This window comes from Cololabis saira, chromosome 6, assembly GCF_033807715.1.
Source record: "Cololabis saira isolate AMF1-May2022 chromosome 6, fColSai1.1, whole genome shotgun sequence".
Lineage (NCBI taxonomy): Eukaryota > Metazoa > Chordata > Actinopteri > Beloniformes > Belonidae > Cololabis > Cololabis saira.
Window position 1 is genome coordinate 2,108,106 of NC_084592.1, and position 18,599 is coordinate 2,126,704.

At 43.5% G+C, this 18,599-nt stretch overlaps 1 protein-coding gene across 2 annotated transcripts in view; it reads left to right on the top strand.

Annotated features, from left to right (window-relative positions):
- Positions 1 to 1,151: 1,151 nt before the first annotated feature.
- The window catches only part of hnmt (histamine N-methyltransferase), a 36,647-nt gene continuing 19,199 nt past the window's right edge, over positions 1,152 to 18,599 (top strand). The window contains exons 1-3 of one of the 2 annotated variants that reach the window (XM_061724317.1): positions 1,152 to 1,340; positions 3,749 to 3,895; positions 13,832 to 13,884. In XM_061724317.1, the coding sequence (XP_061580301.1) occupies positions 1,339 to 1,340; positions 3,749 to 3,895; positions 13,832 to 13,884 (202 nt within the window). In that variant the 5' untranslated portion in view covers positions 1,152 to 1,338. Of the gene's footprint in view, positions 1,341 to 3,138; positions 3,267 to 3,748; positions 3,896 to 13,831; positions 13,885 to 18,599 lie in introns of those variants that run through there. The other variant, XM_061724318.1, reaches the window with a different exon arrangement.

An 18,599-nucleotide genomic window follows, 5' to 3' on the forward strand; every position in this document is an offset into this window, starting at 1 on the left:
CTGTACTGGTAAGTGTCTTTTTTTGATATGACCACCATAGTTCTCTTTGTGAGGTCAATGAACTGTTATGAGAAGGTGCAAAGGTTTGTTGGAACTTGAGATGTATCAAAAATGATTTTATTCATCTGATATTTTCTGTGATTCAGAATACAGTTGTCAGGGTTTGACACTTCCCTCCCCCAGTCTTTCAGTTTCTGTTTTGCCCCGCCTGTGTCCCATCTGCCCTGATTGTCTCCACCTGTGTCTCGTCGTGTCTCGTTATCCCCTGAGTATATCTGGTCTTGTCATTCCCTTGTTCCCTGTCGGTCCGTACTGGTTTGCCCTCCATGTTTCCTGCCACGTTTTCTAGTTTTTTTATCCCTGTTCCTGTTAGTTTCTTGATCCTGCCAAGCAGCGCTTTGATTTTGCCTTCTTTGGAATAAATCCTTGTTTTTTGAGAACTCCTGCCTCCGGCCTCCTTCTCTCTCCTGCATCTGGGTCCTCACCACACCAGCCTGAAAAATAAGCTGACAACATACACTCACAGCCACTTCATTAATAAACCTTGCATGCCCGCTTTTGCCATTAGAACTAATTTAATTCTTTCCGGAACAGATTTAACAAGAATCTGGAAATATTGTTTTGAGATCTGGGCTCTTATTGACACGACAACATCACATGGTTTCTGCTGATTCTTCAGGTTTCCATCCACAATGTGTCTCCCCTCAAAAACATTGTGTTAGACTGCGATCTGGTGGACTCTGAAGGACATTTAGATCCTATTTTCTGAGACAGTCCTGTGTGTGTGTATATATATATATATATATATATATATATATATATATATATATATATATATATATATATATATATTTATTTTTTTTTATTTTTTTTATTTACACGTTTATTTTGGGTTATTTGTGTTGTGGAAATTGAAAGGGCCGATAAAGTAAATGTTCTCTCTGTGGGAATCTTCATGGATAAAGCTGCTGCCCATGTTACCAGCCCACTCCGGAAAGATGCCTTCAAATCATCGGGATTTACCATCCACATGTCACTCAACAGCAGAAGCATAAAACTGGAGAGTTTTCCCCTGGTACACATCTGTGCACATCTGTCTACATCTGTCCACATCTGTCCCCATCTGTCCAGGGGCTTTGAGAGCTGCCGTGAGAACGCAAACACTCGCACCTGAAACGGTTAACCACATCTTCTTGGAGCCCATTCCACATTTCACACGGACCTGGGGGGCGTGCGCGTGTTTACTGGACTGATTTTCTGTCTCGTTCGTCTCGTAAAAGGGAAGCTGGTTAACTGGTGGGAGGGCTTTCACTCTCCCCACGCATATCCGCGAGAGACATGTAAGTAATCATTTTTATTTTCTCCTGTAAATGTTGCCGCCGCCGTAAATGATCGAAGTTGCTTGGTGAAGGCTGAATTATGGTTCTGCGTTAAATTGGATGGCGTAGGGTACGCGGCGACGCACACCGTACGGTGAGTGTCGCTGCGTACCCTACGCCGTAGGCTCTGCGTCGGTGTAACGCGGAACCATAAATCGGCCTTGGCCGCCGCGGACACGTCTCTGAAAACAGGATACCCGCCGTCGGTCGCCCCACTGAAGTCCATTTCGTGTCGGTTCAAGTCACGGACGTTAGATAGGATAAAGCTCGGATGCTTAATACTGTAACGAAATGTAATGTGGAATGTTTATCTGTTTTGTTCTCTACTGTTCAGTTCTGTTCAGTTTAGTAAGTGTTGTGTTGTCCAGGTGTCCGTGAACGCCTCAGGGGCTAGCGTTACCACTAAGGCTGATTTATGGTTCCGCGTTACACCAACGCAGAGCGTACGGCATAGGGTACGCGGCGACGCGCACGGTACGGTAGGCTACGCCGTCGATTTAACGCAGAACCATAATTCAGTTTTTAGCCAACACCCTGAAAAATAAATGCAGGCCACCTCATCTGCAGGCAGGGTCGCCACCCGTCCCTGGAAAAAGGGGAATTATTACGGAATTGGGAATTAAAAGAACTAACAACGAACTAACAATAATGAACAAAATAAAGGACAGGATATATTAAAGACAGAAACATCCGTTGCACAGTTCTTCATACCTGAAACGTCCCCTGAGCTTGATATGGTTTGATACGGGACATTTATTATGCTCTTATTTATTTATTTATTATATATGGAAAATTTGAATATATTGCAAAACCATTCGTTTCAGTAAATTCAACTAAAGGTGAAACAATTATTTCCCACTACATGAAAAGTGACTTCAAGATACTTCAAGACTTTATTTGTTATAATTTTGATGATTGTGGCTCAGAGTTCATGAAACCCCCAAATAAAAAATCTCAAATAGAATATTGTATAAAATCAATAAACAATTCAATCATCAAAATTATAACAAATAAAGGCTTATAATATCTTGCTTTGCATGTAATGAGACTATTTAATATATTAGTTTCACCTTTTAAGTTGAATTATTGAAATAAATGAACTTTTACACCATATTCTAACCAAAGCATTTAGTTTTTTCATATAAAATAAATACACCAACCCAAGCCTTCACCCTTCCTGGCGTGGTGAATTTTTTTAGCCCCTTTTTTTGTGAGTGAAACAATTTTTTAACTATTTGACTCAAACCTGAATTGAATTAGTTGCCTATTTTTCAATGCCATGAACATCTGGAAAACAAATTATTATCCAGCAATTCACTTTAATACAAAATAACAAAATTAACTGAATAAAATAATTATCTTTCTTGAACAGAAACCTCTCCTTCTTAACTTAAAATTGTATAAATTGATATAAAACAATAGAAAGAAAGCAGAACATCCATTCTGTAATAGTGCACATTTTTAGTGCAATAACAAAAGTGCAAACAGAAAGTCTGTAGAAAACTTTTAAACACATTTGTGCCTCAAAGGCCATGACTGTAGCTACAGTTGTAGTAAAACAGGAAACAATAACTCATGAACTCAACAGCTCAATGCCATTTTCCATTGGCATTTTATGACTATTTTCTGATTCTCACAGTAAAACGGGACAAAGTGCATCCCTTTTCAGCTCAATACGGGACATACTTTAGTTAATAAATATGGGACGACAGTTGGCAACCCTAGTTACCATGGTGATGGGTAAATTACGGGCGGTTCGTGGTTGCTGTCAGGGACGAAAAGAGATAAGAGGAGTAACTGAGTGAGGGGTAGTTGGTTGCCGCTGGTTACGGCCCACAGTGACCTGTGGAGTTATTTATTAAACAACTCTAAGCTGGGAACATCTCGGTGAGTTTGTTGAGACGTTACGATACTTTTACTGTGATGTAAGATTTAAAAGTGAAGTTAATTTAGCAAGAAAATATATTTACAATGTTTATGTATTTAATTAGTTATGCATTTGTGCATATTTACAGATTCAGATGTTTATACCAGCACAACAGTTAAAACACTCTTGAATGTGTTTATTCTGTTACGTTTGCCTCGATCTAGGTCATTCCTGGCTCCTGATTGGTTGGTTTAGTCACATGGGGTCAGAAAGAAGGAAGTTGTTGTTGTCATGGTGATTTCTGATGCTGAGAGCTTCAGTAAAAGTTCTGCTGGAAAACTGACTCTCTAACGTCTGCTGTTTTCCCTCATGAAGAGTGTCTAAATACCACCCATCCAACCCTCACGTTTACAATGTTATAAGCCGGGAAACGCGCTGTAGCCTGAATAAAGCCGTGTTTTTACGGCAGGTCTAAAGTACACCTTCTTTCCCCGTGATCCAGGTCGGGAAGCATGTCCTCCGGCCTGGAGAGTCTGGTTCGTGATGATGACAGGTACCAGAGGGCCTTCCAGCTGTTCCTGCAGCGCTCGTCTGAACACCGGTGCATGCAGGACTTCATCCACACCACGCTGCCGGACATACTGGCCAGGTAACGCAGCCCTGCGGCCATGCGGCCATGTGGCCCTGTGGCCCTGCAGCCCTGCAGCAAAGCTATATTTGAGACTAACTATTATAGTCTTGTCCTATAGCTGCAACTATGACTACTGACTCTAACACACTAGAGTTTACACTACCTAGAGATTTACCAACACCAGCTAGAGGTTTACTAAACACTAACTATAGGCTTTACTAAACAGAAAGGTTTTAAGTTTAGTTTTAAAGGTGGAGGTGGTGTCAGCCTCCTTAACCCAGATTGGAAGTTGGTTCCATAGTAGTGGTGCCTGATAGCAGAACGCCCACCTTCCAAATCTACATTTGGATACTCTAGGAACTACGAGTAAACCTGCACTCTGAGAACGGAGAGCTCTACCAGGAACATAAGGCACTATCAAGTCAGGTCTTGCAAATAATGCAGAGCTAAGCCGTTTTGGGCTTTATATGCAAGTAATAAAGCCCTGCAGCCCTGCAGCCCTGCAGGAGAAGTGGGCTCTCTTTTCAAAGGTTGACATAAATCTAAAGATCTTTATTGAATTATGTGACATGCTTTGGTTAAAAAGATACCTCAGAGATGCAGGGCAAAGTCTGGGTTTCATCCATGACTACGTTTACATGCAGTCAAAATTCGGGTTAAGGTCAATATAGAGGGTCTGCATTGACGTCACTTCCCCACTGGACCCCAGCTGCAACTAGTGGAGAAGACGGGATAACAGCTGATTATCGGCTTAAATTAAAGGCAGTTGGACTTGACAGTGACCCGTACAGTTACCAAGAACCAGTGGTCCATGGACATTAATATTTGGTACAGTTACCCCAAGAACCAGTGGTCCATGGACATTAATATTTGGTACAGTTACCAAGAACCAGTGGTCCATGGACATTAATATTTGGTACAGTTACCAAGAACCAGTGGTCCATGGACATTAATATTTGGTACAGTTACCAAGAACCAGTGGTCCATGGACATTAATATTTGGTACAGTTACCAAGAACCAGTGGTCCATGGACATTAATATTTGGTACACTTACCAAGAACCAGTGGTCCATGGACATTAATGTTTGGTACAGTTACCAAGAACCAGTGGTCCATGGACATTAATATTTGGTACAGTTACCAAGAACCAGTGGTCCATGGACATTAATATTTGGTACAGTTACCCCAAGAACCAGTGGTCCATGGACATTAATATTTGGTACAGTTACCAAGAACCAGTGGTCCATGGACATTAATATTTGGTACAGTTACCAAGAACCAGTGGTCCATGGACATTAATATTTGGTACAGTTACCAAGAACCAGTGGTCCATGGACATTAATATTTGGTACAGTTACCAAGAACCAGTGGTCCATGGACATTAATGTTTGGTACAGTTACCAAGAACCAGTGGTCCATGGACATTAATATTTGGTACAGTTACCAAGAACCAGTGGTCCATGGACATTAATATCTGGTACAGTTACCAAGAACCAGTGGTCCATGGACATTAATATTTGGTACAGTTACCCCAAGAACCAGTGGTCCATGGACATTAATATTTGGTACAGTTACCAAGAACCAGTGGTCCATGGACATTAATATTTGGTACAGTTACCAAGAACCAGTGGTCCATGGACATTAATATTTGGTACAGTTACCAAGAACCAGTGGTCCATGGACATTAATATTTGGTACAGTTACCAAGAACCAGTGGTCCATGGACATTAATATTTGGTACAGTTACCAAGAACCAGTGGTCCATGGACATTAATATTTGGTACAGTTACCAAGAACCAGTGGTCCATGGACATTAATATTTGGTACAGTTACCAAGAACCAGTGGTCCATGGACATTAATATTTGGACACCAATCCAGTTTCCTGATATTTATATGTACTTAATTTCTACGCCGGGGAAATACACGAAGCAAAGCATGAAGGCTTACAATAGTCTTGACGCAAGCTTGGTCCGACTTCAAGGCAGGATTTGTTGGTGAAATTAAAGTGATGAGGACACCGAACTTTATGATTTGACCGTTTAACGTTAGCTACCCAAAAATCCAACATTACCTGATACAAAATAGGAACCGCAAATCCACGTTTAGGTGCCTGGAATCCAGTTGTTTCTGTGAATTGCAGCGATCCATTTGTCTCTCTTAAGCTGATTTTTTGGCAGTCTGTAAAACGATGACTCCGATTTCTTGCTTTTTGGGTGGCTGGGTCCACTGGTGCAGTCAGAACCACCTGGCGCTGAACCCGCTCAAGACTGTGGAGATGACAGTGGACCTCAGGAAAAACCCACCGCCACCCCCCCCCCCTCACCATCCTCAACAGCACCGTCTCCTCCACAGACTCCTTCAGGTTCCTGGATCCACCACAGACTCCTTCAGGTTCCTGGATCCACCACAGACTCCTTCAGGTTCCTGGATCCACAACCTCCCGGGTCCTGAAGTGGTCCTGAAGTGGTCCTGAAGTGGTCCTGAAGTGGACCTGAAGTGGACCTGAAGTGGACCTGAAGTGGACCTGAAGTGGACCTGAAGTGGTCCTGAAGTGGACCTGGACCTGAAGTGGTCCTGAAGTGGTCCTGAAGTGGTCCTGAAGTGGACCTGAAGTGGTCCTGGTCCTGAAGTGGACCTGAAGTGGACCTGAAGTGGTCCTGAAGTGGACCTGAAGTGGACCTGAAGTGGACCTGAAGTGGTCCTGAAGTGGTCCTGAAGTGGACCTGAAGTGGACCTGAAGTGGACCTGGACCTGAAGTGGACCTCAAGTGGTCCTGAAGTGGTCCTGAAGTGGTCCTGAAGTGGACCTGAAGTGGACCTGAAGTGGTCCTGGTCCTGAAGTGGACCTCAAGTGGTCCTGAAGTGGTCCTGAAGTGGTCCTGAAGTGGACCTGAAGTGGTCCTGGTCCTGAAGTGGACCTCAAGTGGTCCTGAAGTGGTCCTGAAGTGGTCCTGAAGTGGTCCTGAAGTGGACCTGAAGTGGTCCTGGTCCTGAAGTGGACCTCAAGTGGTCCTGAAGTGGTCCTGAAGTGGTCCTGAAGTGGACCTGAAGTGGTCCTGGTCCTGAAGTGGACCTGAAGTGGACCTGAAGTGGACCTGAAGTGGACCTGAAGTGGTCCTGAAGTGGTCCTGAAGTGGACCTGAAGTGGACCTGAAGTGGACCTGGACCTGAAGTGGTCCTGAAGTGGTCCTGAAGTGGACCTGAAGTGGACCTGAAGTGGACCTGGACCTGAAGTGGTCCTGAAGTGGACCTGAAGTGGTCCTGAAGTGGACCTGAAGTGGTCCTGAAGTGGACCTGAAGTGGTCCTGAAGTGGTCCTGAAGTGGACCTGAAGTGGTCCTGAAGTGGACCTGAAGTGGTCCTGAAGTGGACCTGGACCTGAAGTGGACCTGAAGTGGACCTGAAGTGGTCCTGAAGTGGACCTGAAGTGGTCCTGAAGTGGACCTGAAGTGGACCTGAAGTGGACCTGGACCTGAAGTGGACCTGAAGTGGTCCTGAAGTGGACCTGAAGTGGACCTGAAGTGGACCTGGACCTGAAGTGGACCTGAAGTGGTCCTGAAGTGGTCCTGAAGTGGACCTGAAGTGGACCTGAAGTGGTCCTGAAGTGGTCCTGAAGTGGTCCTGAAGTGGTCCTGAAGTGGACCTGAAGTGGACCTGAAGTGGACCTGAAGTGGTCCTGAAGTGGACCTGAAGTGGTCCTGAAGTGGACCTGAAGTGGACCTGAAGTGGTCCTGAAGTGGACCTGAAGTGGACCTGAAGTGGACCTGAAGTGGACCTGAAGTGGACCTGAAGTGGTCCTGAAGTGGACCTGAAGTGGACCTGAAGTGGACCTGAAGTGGTCCTGAAGTGGTCCTGAAGTGGTTCCACCCACATCTACTCTGTCAGGAAGAAGCTCAGCAGAGGTTGTACTTCCTGCGTCAGCTCAGGAAGTTTAACCTCCACAGCAGATGCTGAACACCTTTTACACTACCATCATCCAGTCTGTTCTCTGCACTTCCATCACTGTCTGGTTCAGATCAGCCACCAAACTGGACTGGACCAGGACCAGGACCAGGTCCAGGTCCATCACTGTCTGGTTCAGATCAGCCACCAAACTGGACAGAACAGACTGCAACGGACAATCAGGTCTCCAGAGAGGAGAACTGGGACTAACCTCCATCTATCCAGGACCTGTACTGGTCCAGGACCAGGAAACAGGCAGGTAGCATCTCTGCAGACCCCTCACACCCAGGACCAGGACCAGGACCAGACCCCTCACACCCAGGACCAGGACCAGGACCAGGACCAGGTCCAGGACCAGGACCAGACCCCTCACACCCAGGACACAGTCAGTTCCAACTCCTCCCCTCTGGACGGCGCTACTGAGCTCTGTACGCCAAAACCTCCAGACACAAGGACAGTTTCTTCCCCTGAGCTGTTGCTCTGATGAACTCCCACAATTAACAGTCTCAGAGAAATCAATCACCGTGCAATACCAATTAAAGCTGAAACCATTCAAAAGTTATGGCAGAAAAAAGGAACTATCACATATCGACCAATCAGAAGAAGGGGCGGGACTAATTTGCACCAATTAAGGTGAAGGAGTCAAAACTAAGTCTGATGACACCCCCCACAAGTCTGTATGTCATAACATTCAAAAGTTATTGCAGAAAATAGGATCTATCAAATACCGAACAATCAGAAGAAGGGGCGGGGCTAATTCATGCCAATGAAGGTCAAGTACTCAATACCGAGTCCGATGACACCACCCACAAGTCTTTATGTCACACCATTCAAAAGTTATGGCAGAAAGTAGGACATATCAAATATGGACCAACCAGATGAAGGGGGGGCGCGCTTTTTGGCGTCTTATCGTCACCACGGTAACGCTTTTGAAAGAGAAAAGTAATGCGCGTTGTTGCATGATGACGCACATTTTGATGTATAACACACCTGGGTGCACGTTACGGTTCGGGCCGTATTAACTGCCGAAAGAATGGCATAAATTGCGCCAAAATTACGCGATTAATTCAAAATGTTCAAAATGGCCGACTTCCTGTTGGGTTTCGGCCATGGCACCAAGAGACTTTTCTTTAAGTTGCGACATGATACAGGTGTGTAGCGATTTTCGTGCATGTACGTCAAACCGTATTGTGGGGCTTGAGGCACAAAGTTTTCTAGGGGGCGCTGTTGAGCCATTTTGCCACGCCCATTAATGCAAACCATGAAATATCAAATTTTTCGCCAGGCCTGGCTTGCGTGCAAAATTTGGTGACTTTTGGGACACGTTTAGGCCCTCATTTTGTCGGAAGAAAAATGAGAAAAATAAAAACATGTCCCACAGATACAATAGGGCCTTCGCACTGTAAGTGCTCGGGCCCTAATAATAACAGTAATTTAATAACACTACCACATGCTGTAACAATGCACCTTCCAACAATATTCGTGTCTGCCTCATTCTGCTGCACGTGTTGCACCTTTCACTTTTAAAAATTGTATGTTATTTAGAGCCTACCTCATTCTGCTGCACCTTTCCGTTTTTTTAATTGTATATATGTTAATAAGTGCTACACTTGTTTATTTACTGTTTGCTATTTTTTTGAATCTGGGTACAGTGAGCAAAATAACTGGGCAATGTTCAAACTTGGCCTATAAAATCTGATTCTGATTCTAACGGTCAAATCATAAAGTTCGGTGTCCTCATCACTATAATTTCTACAATAAATCCTGCCTTGAAGTTGGACCAAGCGTCAAGACTTTTGTAAGCCTTCAAGCTTTGCTTCGTGTATTTCCCCGGCGTAGAAATTAAGTAAATATAAATATCAGGAAACTGGATTGGTGGCCAAATATTAATGTACATGGACCACTGGTTCTTGGTAACTGTACCAAATATTAATGTCCATGGACCACTGGTTCTTGGTAACTGTACCAAATATTAATGTCCATGGACCACTGGTTCTTGGTAACTGTACCAAATATTAATGTCCATGGACCACTGGTTCTTGGTAACTGTACCAAATATTAATGTCCATGGACCACTGGTTCTTGGTAACTGTACCAAATATTAATGTCCATGGACCACTGGTTCTTGGTAACTGTACCAAATATTAATGTCCATGGACCACTGGTTCTTGGTAACTGTACCAAATATTAAAGGGCATATTGCAGGTTGGAGACACCTGTGAATCAATGTGTAGGAAAATAATGTAGGAACTGAATTTTCATTGAAATACGCATAAATATATACTACAGTGACTTCCAGAGTGGTTTTTGTGAGAGTATTTTACTTCCGCATCTGAAAAAGCTGAACCGGAAGTGGCGTAGCAGCAGGGAGTGCGGTGAATTCAACAATAGGAAAAATAATGGATCTTAATGTTAGTTGTGACACTGAAGAGGTTGTGAATGTGTATTCACACCAATATGACGGGCCACAGCCTTATAATTACGAACCCGTTAGGGCCCCCACGTTCTTCTGATTGACAGAAGATTGACTGAAACTCGCTTTTTAAAAGGCTGATTTATGGGTCCGCGTTACACCAACGCAGACTCTACGGCGTAGGTTACGCGGCGCACGCCGTGTGTGCGCTGCGTAAACTACGCCGTAGGCTACGCCGTAGGCTACGCCGTCGATTTTACGCGGAACCATAAATCAGCCTTTATTCACCCTGCGCTCCTGAAAGAAACTCAGAAAATAACTCCTAAAAGATGGGTGAGTACTTGTAATCTGTCTACGTTTGTACTTTCTAAACAGAAAACAAGCTTATTATCTTCTCTTTTTTCTGATTAAATGCATCCGAAATAGCCGGGTATTTTTAAAACCGAATATTTCCCCCCCTTCGTTTATAAAATAATTTGTATCCACATTACATCGTTGTTAAAAAAAAAACCTTCCACACATAACCGAAGATCTGCGTTTTCGACCACATTCATAAGCATTCCAAACCTGTTCTTCGGGCCGCCTCCGCGGCGCAGCTTCCTTCTCGGTAACGAGCCCGAGTCCCCCCGTGTCCCACCACGGAGTTGCCGCGTTAATCGACGCAGCCCTACGCCGTAGGGTACGCCGTAGGGCTGCGCGTCACCGCGTACCCTACGGCGTAGGCTCTGCGTCGGTGTAACGCAGTAAACGGTGAACAAGAGCAGAGACCATTTATTTAATAAATAGCTTGGAGAACAGATGGTGGATCATCTGTAGTTCTGTAGTAAACAAAGGTCGCACGTTAGACGTCAGAGCAGATTTGTTGTTGTTTTGGAGCATAATGTGACGTTCGAAAACGCAAAACTCCGGTTGTCTCTGTCTACACGCATCTACATAAACAGAGTTTTCAAAAATCTTCACTTTGCCCAGAGTTTTTTTAAACATTTGTTTATTTGCGTTTTCATGTGCATGACAGGTCCAAACATAGGAAAATATCTTGGGTTTAGCAGATACTCGGCTACGTGTGTACGGGGTCTGCGCAGTTAGATGGGGCAGAGCTGTGGAGACGTCTCCTTTGATGCTGCGTCATATGATGCGGTGTTCGAAAAAAAAAGCGTTTTTAGGAGCTTTGCTAAAATCAGCCACTTTTTCCTCTGAATACGTGCCCTTATGTCTTGTAAAACATATGAAATCCTACATTATCTTCTCACATAGTCATTTTCACATAAGGTCAGGTATAATTTTTGAAAAAACCCTAACCTGCAATATGCTCTTTAATGTCCATGGACCACTGGTTATTGTTAACTGTAGCAAATATTAATGTCCATGGACCACTGGTTCTTGTTAACTGTAGCAAATATTAATGTCCATGGACCACTGGTTCTTGGTAACTGTACCAAATATTAATGTCCATGGACCACTGGTTCTTGGTAACTGTACCAAATATTAATGTCCATGGACCACTGGTTCTTGGTAACTGTACCAAATATTAATGTCCATGGACCACTGGTTCTTGTTAACTGTAGCAAATATTAATGTCCATGGACCACTGGTTCTTGGTAACTGTACCAAATATTAATGTCCATGGACCACTGGTTCTTGGTAACTGTACCAAATATTAATGTCCATGGACCACTGGTTCTTGGTAACTGTACCAAATATTAATGTCCATGGACCACTGGTTCTTGGGGTAACTGTACCAAATATTAATGTCCATGGACCACTGGTTCTTGGGGTAACTGTACCAAATATTAATGTCCATGGACCACTGGTTCTTGGTAACTGTACCAAATATTAATGTCCATGGACCACTGGTTCTTGGTAACTGTACCAAATATTAATGTCCATGGACCACTGGTTATTGTTAACTGTACCAAATATTAATGTCCATGGACCACTGGTTCTTGGTAACTGTACCAAATATTAATGTCCATGGACCACTGGTTCTTGGGGTAACTGTACCAAATATTAATGTCCATGGACCACTGGTTCTTGGTAACTGTACCAAATATTAATGTCCATGGACCACTGGTTCTTGGTAACTGTACCAAATATTAATGTCCATGGACCACTGGTTCTTGGTAACTGTACCAAATATTAATGTCCATGGACCACTGGTTCTTGGGGTAACTGTACGGGTCACTGTCAAGTCCAACTGACGCTAATTTAAGCTGATAAATAGCTGTTATCCCGTCTTCTCCACTAGTTGCAGCTGTTTTTGCTGATGTTTTACCACTCAGTGCAGTAAGGGGGCTGGTCCAGTGGGGAAGTGACATCAATGCAAACCCTCTATTAACTCATGACCTGGAAGGGTAAAACATGAACATATTTACAACACAGCTGAAACTGAGACTTTAAGAGTAGTGTTTTGTCAAATTAGCAATTGTTTCATTCTGTATTCAGTATGAGGATATCTGAGGACTAAACTTGGTTAAGGTTAAAGCAGCATCGTTGTCCACCAGCAGTGTCCTCCAGGTTGAACGTCCTCATTAGAAGTTACAGGTCCAGGATTCAGTGTCAATAGAAATATATCAACGTATTACAAAACATTTTTGTCACTGCATGTTTTTTTGTATTTTATATTTGCAACAAAACTTCAGCTTGAAAATGAATCTTCCACATAGAAAAGTACTGATCCTGTTAAGAAAAGAAACGGGAGTTAAAAAAATAATATGAAGGAAGTTATGAGTCACACACACAAAAGGTTACGTAACCTATTATGTAGCGTGTCCCACTTACTGCAGCAGTGCTGAAAATTGTCAATAGTTTTGGTTTTCAAGGACGAAGTGGAATCCTAAAACAATACAGGACTGTCTCAGAAAATTTGAATATTGTGATAAAGTTCCTTATTTTCTGTTATGCAATTTAAAAAAAGCAAAAATGTCATACATTCTGGATTCATTACAAATCAACTGAAATATTGCAAGCCTTTTATTATTTTAATATTGCTGATTATGGTTTACAGTTTAAGATTAAGATTCCCAGAATATTCAATTTTTTTGAGATAGGATATTTGAGTTTTCTTAAGCTGTAAGCCATGATCAGAAATATTAAAATAATAAAAGGCTTGCAATATTTCAGTTGATTTGTAATGAATCCAGAATGTATGACATTTTTGCATTACAGAAAATAAAGGACTTTATCACAATATTCTAATTTTCTGAGACAGTCCTGTATATGCAAGCATTATTGCAAATTTAGTTGAAAAATGTGGTAACGTACATCATGAATAACAGAGTAACCAGCCACAATGCGTGTGTGCGATGGTGAGATCACGGCAACCCCAGGTCTCTCTGTGTTGATGTAAGGACAGATCTGAGGAACAGAGCAGAGCAAAGTCTGTAGGGATACGATTCACAAGTTAATAATAAGCTGTAAAAGGTGTTATGATGACAGAACGCACCGCAGAACCAGTCAAAGCCTCTGTGTTTCTGGGTTCCTCCGTTAGAGTCAGGCAGATCTGACGGCCCAGAATGTGACCCACATTTTGCAGCTTGCAGGCTGTTCATCTTCAAGATCTTTACTCACGGAAGACTCTCTGTTTCTCTGCTTGTCCCTCAGCATTGGAGATGGAAAACCCCATCTAAATGTCATCGGAGTTGGAAGCGGGGCTGGTAAGAATGTACACTGGCCACGGTTACATGATGTTTTTTAATTCGGAATTACTTATTCCGAATTAAATCATTCCGAATTAAACTATTTTCCTTCCAGTTTACATGGAAATAGTATTCCGAATTGAGGTTTACATGGAAAACACGTTTGATGGTCTTTCTCCAATTCCTCTCCAGGTCTGGGGGTTGGGAAGGTTCTGATTGGATAGGGGGGGGACCGGAAGTTAAACTACCGGAAGAAAAACTAACTTAGCCGCTACAACTTTGAAAAGCTCACAATTTTAATGTTTCCTGTTTCCATCTGTTCTTTTAATTATTTCTATTTATTAAATAAATGTTCTCTGCTCTTGACCAGCGTTTACTGCTGCTGCATCTTGAAACTTTGTTTGGAAAACCAGCCCAGCGTGGAATATAAGGTCATGGAGACAGACGGGCGAGGGAACGAGCAGAAAGAAAGACCAGAATTAATTTAAAGAGGAATGAGTGTAAACATGATCGTGGAATTATTCTATTGGGATTTAAAATTGGAATAAACCAGCCACTTACTTCGGAATTAAGTTTAATTTGGAATGGCCAGTTTTATCCAGAATTAGGTGTTTACATGGTCATTTTTACTCATTTTAAATCGGATTTAATTTTAATTCTGAATTAAAGGGGAATTAAACTTCCCGTGTGAACGCACTGACTGTGGGATGATAACTCCTGGACGTGGCTTATGTGCAGCTTGACGCCCTAAACAGCTGCTTGAGCTCTGCCGGAGACGCTGAAGTGAGGAGGCGTTTGTGAATCACCTTCTCTTACTGATGCCATGGTCCTGTTTATGGCTGCCTGAGGAAGGAAAGATAAGGTGTGGGGTTCCCCAAGGGTCAATTTTAGGTCCAACTCTTTTTAATCTGTACATGCTGCCCCTTGGGGACGTCATCAGGAGACACGGCATCAGCTTCCATAGTTACGCTGACGATACGCAACTGTACATCGCCGTGTCTCCTGATCACACTGGGCCAATTGATGCCCTTTTTAACTGTATTTTAGACATCAAGTCATGGATGGCAGCAAACTTCCTACAGCTCAACCAGGGCAAAACAGAGGTTTTACTCATAGGTCCCGAAGGCCAGAGAGAGAAACTTTTACCAAAGTTACAGGATTTTAAACCCTCAAAATCAGTTAAAAATCTGGGCGTGATTTTTGACTCTGAGCCCACTTTTATTCCTCATATTAAAAACATAACAAAGATAGGTTTTTACCATCTTAAGAACATAGCCAGAGTCCGCCCGTTTCTCTCTCAGGCTAGTACGGAGGTGCTAATGCATGCTTTTATCTCATGTCGTTTAGATTATTGTAACGCCCTGCTCTCTGGTCTTCCCAAAAAGAACATGTACAATCTACAATTATTACAGAATTCAGCCGCACGCGTGCTGACGAGGACCAGAGGGCGGGAGCACATTACACCTGTTTTAAAATCGCTGCATTGGCTCCCCGTGCGCTTCAGGATCGATTTTAAGGTTCTTTTACTAGTTTTTAAGTGTCTTAATGGTCTTGGGCCTTCTTATTTGTCTGCACTACTTTTACCCTATCGACCCTCGCGGACCCTGAGGTCCTCCGGTGCTGGCCTTTTAACCATACCAAAAGTTAGAACACACAGACATACACACAGACACACACACAGACACATACACACACAGACACACACACAGACAGACACATACATACACACACGCATACACACACACACACATACACACAGACACATACACACACAGACACACACACACACACACACACACACACACACAGACAGACACATACATACACACACGCATACACACAGACACAGACACACACACGGGAGAACGGGGAGAACGCGCATGCAGCGTCATTTGACGTCACATCCGCAGGACAGCGCGGGAAATTCAGGACCGGAATTTCCCGCGCTGTCCTGCTGATGTGACGTCAAATGACGCTGCATGTGCGTTCTCCCCGTTCTCCCCGTTCTCCCGTGCCGGCTTCGCTGTTGGCTGCAGTAACCCTGACGGTCGTCGTAGCGCTAATGAGTCTCATTTCTTATTCTTGCCTCAAGTTCCTTTAACAGGAAGCAAAGGTTCTTGAGTGGCAGGCAAAGGGCTAATACAGGGTGTGGATTGGGTTCTCAGAGGGAAAGCTTGTGAAACTGGAAATAAAATGATGCACTTTGTTAGTACTACCACCACACTATGATTTGGTGATAAATTAGTTCTGAATCAGGTACTTGGAAACAGCTAATACGTATCTTCAGTGACTAGTAGTTTTTCTATAACATCACTTTCTTGCAAGGACAGGTGCAAGAAAAGTGTTAAGTTTATTAGACTGCACTTCTGTTCCACAGCCAGGACCAGAACCACTCTGATCCTTCTGGATCCAAGGTACAACTACACCATATTGCCAGTTAAAGTAAAAAAATGATATTGTATGGTGTATAAAATCAGCACCTAGGTATGCAGATGTTCCTACAAACATTTGTGAAAGAATGGGTCGCTCTCAGGAGCTCAATGAATTCCAGCGTGTTACTGTGATAGGATGGTACCTGTGCAACAAGTCCAGTAGTGAAACTTACTCGTTCCTAAATATTCAAGTCAGCTGTCAGTGGGATTAGAACAGAGTGGAAAAGACTGGGAACAACAGCATTTCAGCCACAAATTGGTAGGAGACGTAAACCGACGGAGTGGGATCAGCAGATGCTGAGTTCATAGTAGTCAGAGGTCACCAACTTTCTGCAGAGTCGATCACTACAGACCTCCAGACTTCATGAGTCCTTCAGATCAGCTTAACAACAGAGCAGAGAGCTTCATGAATGGGTTTCCATGGTGGAGCAGCTGCATCCATCCAGACATCACCAAGAACAATGGAAAGAGCCAGATGCAGTGGAGTAAAGCAGCCACCACTGGACTCTAGAGCAGTGGAGGAATGTTCTCTGGAGGGAAGCACCACACTTCTCCATCTGGTAATCTGATGGAAGAGTCTGGGTTTGGTAGTTTCCAGGAGAACGGTACTTGTCTGACTGCATTGATCCAAGTGTAAAGTTTGGTGGAGGGGGGATTATGGTGTGGGGTTGTTCTTCAGGAGCTGGGCTTGCTGTCTTTAACAAATACTGCCTTCAGGCAGACTTTGCAGCAGGGTGTGGTTGGCTCTTCATCCTAAACTGCATTTATCAGACCATCCTCGACAGGAACACTGGATAGACCTCCCCTCTGGTCCCCTTTCTTAAAGAGGGGGACCACCATCCCAGTCTGCCAATCAAGATGAACTGCCCCCTGATGTCCATGTAATGTTGCAGAGGCATGTCTCCTCATAATGAATGGGAAAAAGTGGAAAATCAAAAATAGATTTGCTACTCCAATCTCTATAAGTGGAAAATAAAACCACCAGCTGGTTTAGGCAAAGAGTAGCAGAGAGGCCATGAGCTGAAAGTATCTGGATTGGTCCTGTTGGTGTGACCTGAAGTTCACATCTTTAGGTTTGTCCTGTGCTGTAAGGTAGCATTTACATCGCTTAATTCTTATGGAGGTCATTGCATATCTTAGCATTATCCAAATACCTAAAACTGGTCATACCTTCAAATTGAGGCATAGTCTCTTCTGCTGTGGATGTCACTTGAGACAGCAGGTCTGATGAAAACAAAATAGGACTTATGAAGAGTTGTGTTGTCTATAGAATCTGTCACCAGCAGGTGTTGCCCAAGATGCTGAGAGAAAACCCAGTACAAACAAATGACTTACCCCAGTCCCCAGAGCTCTGGGATGGCTCCATGACAGAACAGCTTGAGGACTGACCCAGACAGTGCATGTCTTCAAGTTGTAGTCCTTTAGCCTCTGTGCTGCTAATCACTGCAACTGTCCTTAGCTTCAGTGTCACTGAATGATATCTCATCTGGACAAAGCGATTCATCAGACAAGAGCAGATAAACATTATCTGAGTGGAATTAAATTGGAGATTCAATTTCAGTTCCAAAACCAGATGAGAGCTTGAGTTCAGTTTCAAAACTGAACATGTCTCCACTGAAGAGACCTGGCAAATTAAAAACAAGATCTAATCATCCAGAGAAACACCCGTCAACATTTGACTTGGAGGTCCTACTGGTTTAACGACTTGTGGGGACAGTCTTGAACGATATATGAATTTGGATAATAGGAAATGTCCATCCATCCATTATCTATACGCGCTTTATCCCTTGCAGGGTCACGGGGGTCTGCTGGAGCCTATCCCAGCTCATTTCAGGTGAGAGGCAGGGGTTACACCCTGGACAGGTCACCAGTCCATCACAGGGCCACATAGAAACACACAAACCATGCTCACAACCACACGTACGGGCAATTTAGAATCATCAATTAACCTAATATATATGTTTTTGGACTGTGGGAGGAAGCCGGAGTACCCGGAGAGAACCCACGCAAGCACGGGGAGAACATGCAAACTCCACACAGAAAGACCTCCCGGGCCTGGGAGTCGAACCGGGGACCTTCTTGCTGTGAGGCAACAGTGCTAACCACTAAGCCACCGTGCTGCCCTATAATAATAGGAAATGTAATGAAAAATTGTGCTGAAAATTAAAGAGCAAATCAGGATTTATTTCAAGACTACTCAAGTCACATGAGAAACCTTTCCTAATAGGTTACCATTCTTGCGACCACTTACTTGAGTAAACTCGTGGTAATTGACTTAATACATTAAAGACAAAACTCAGC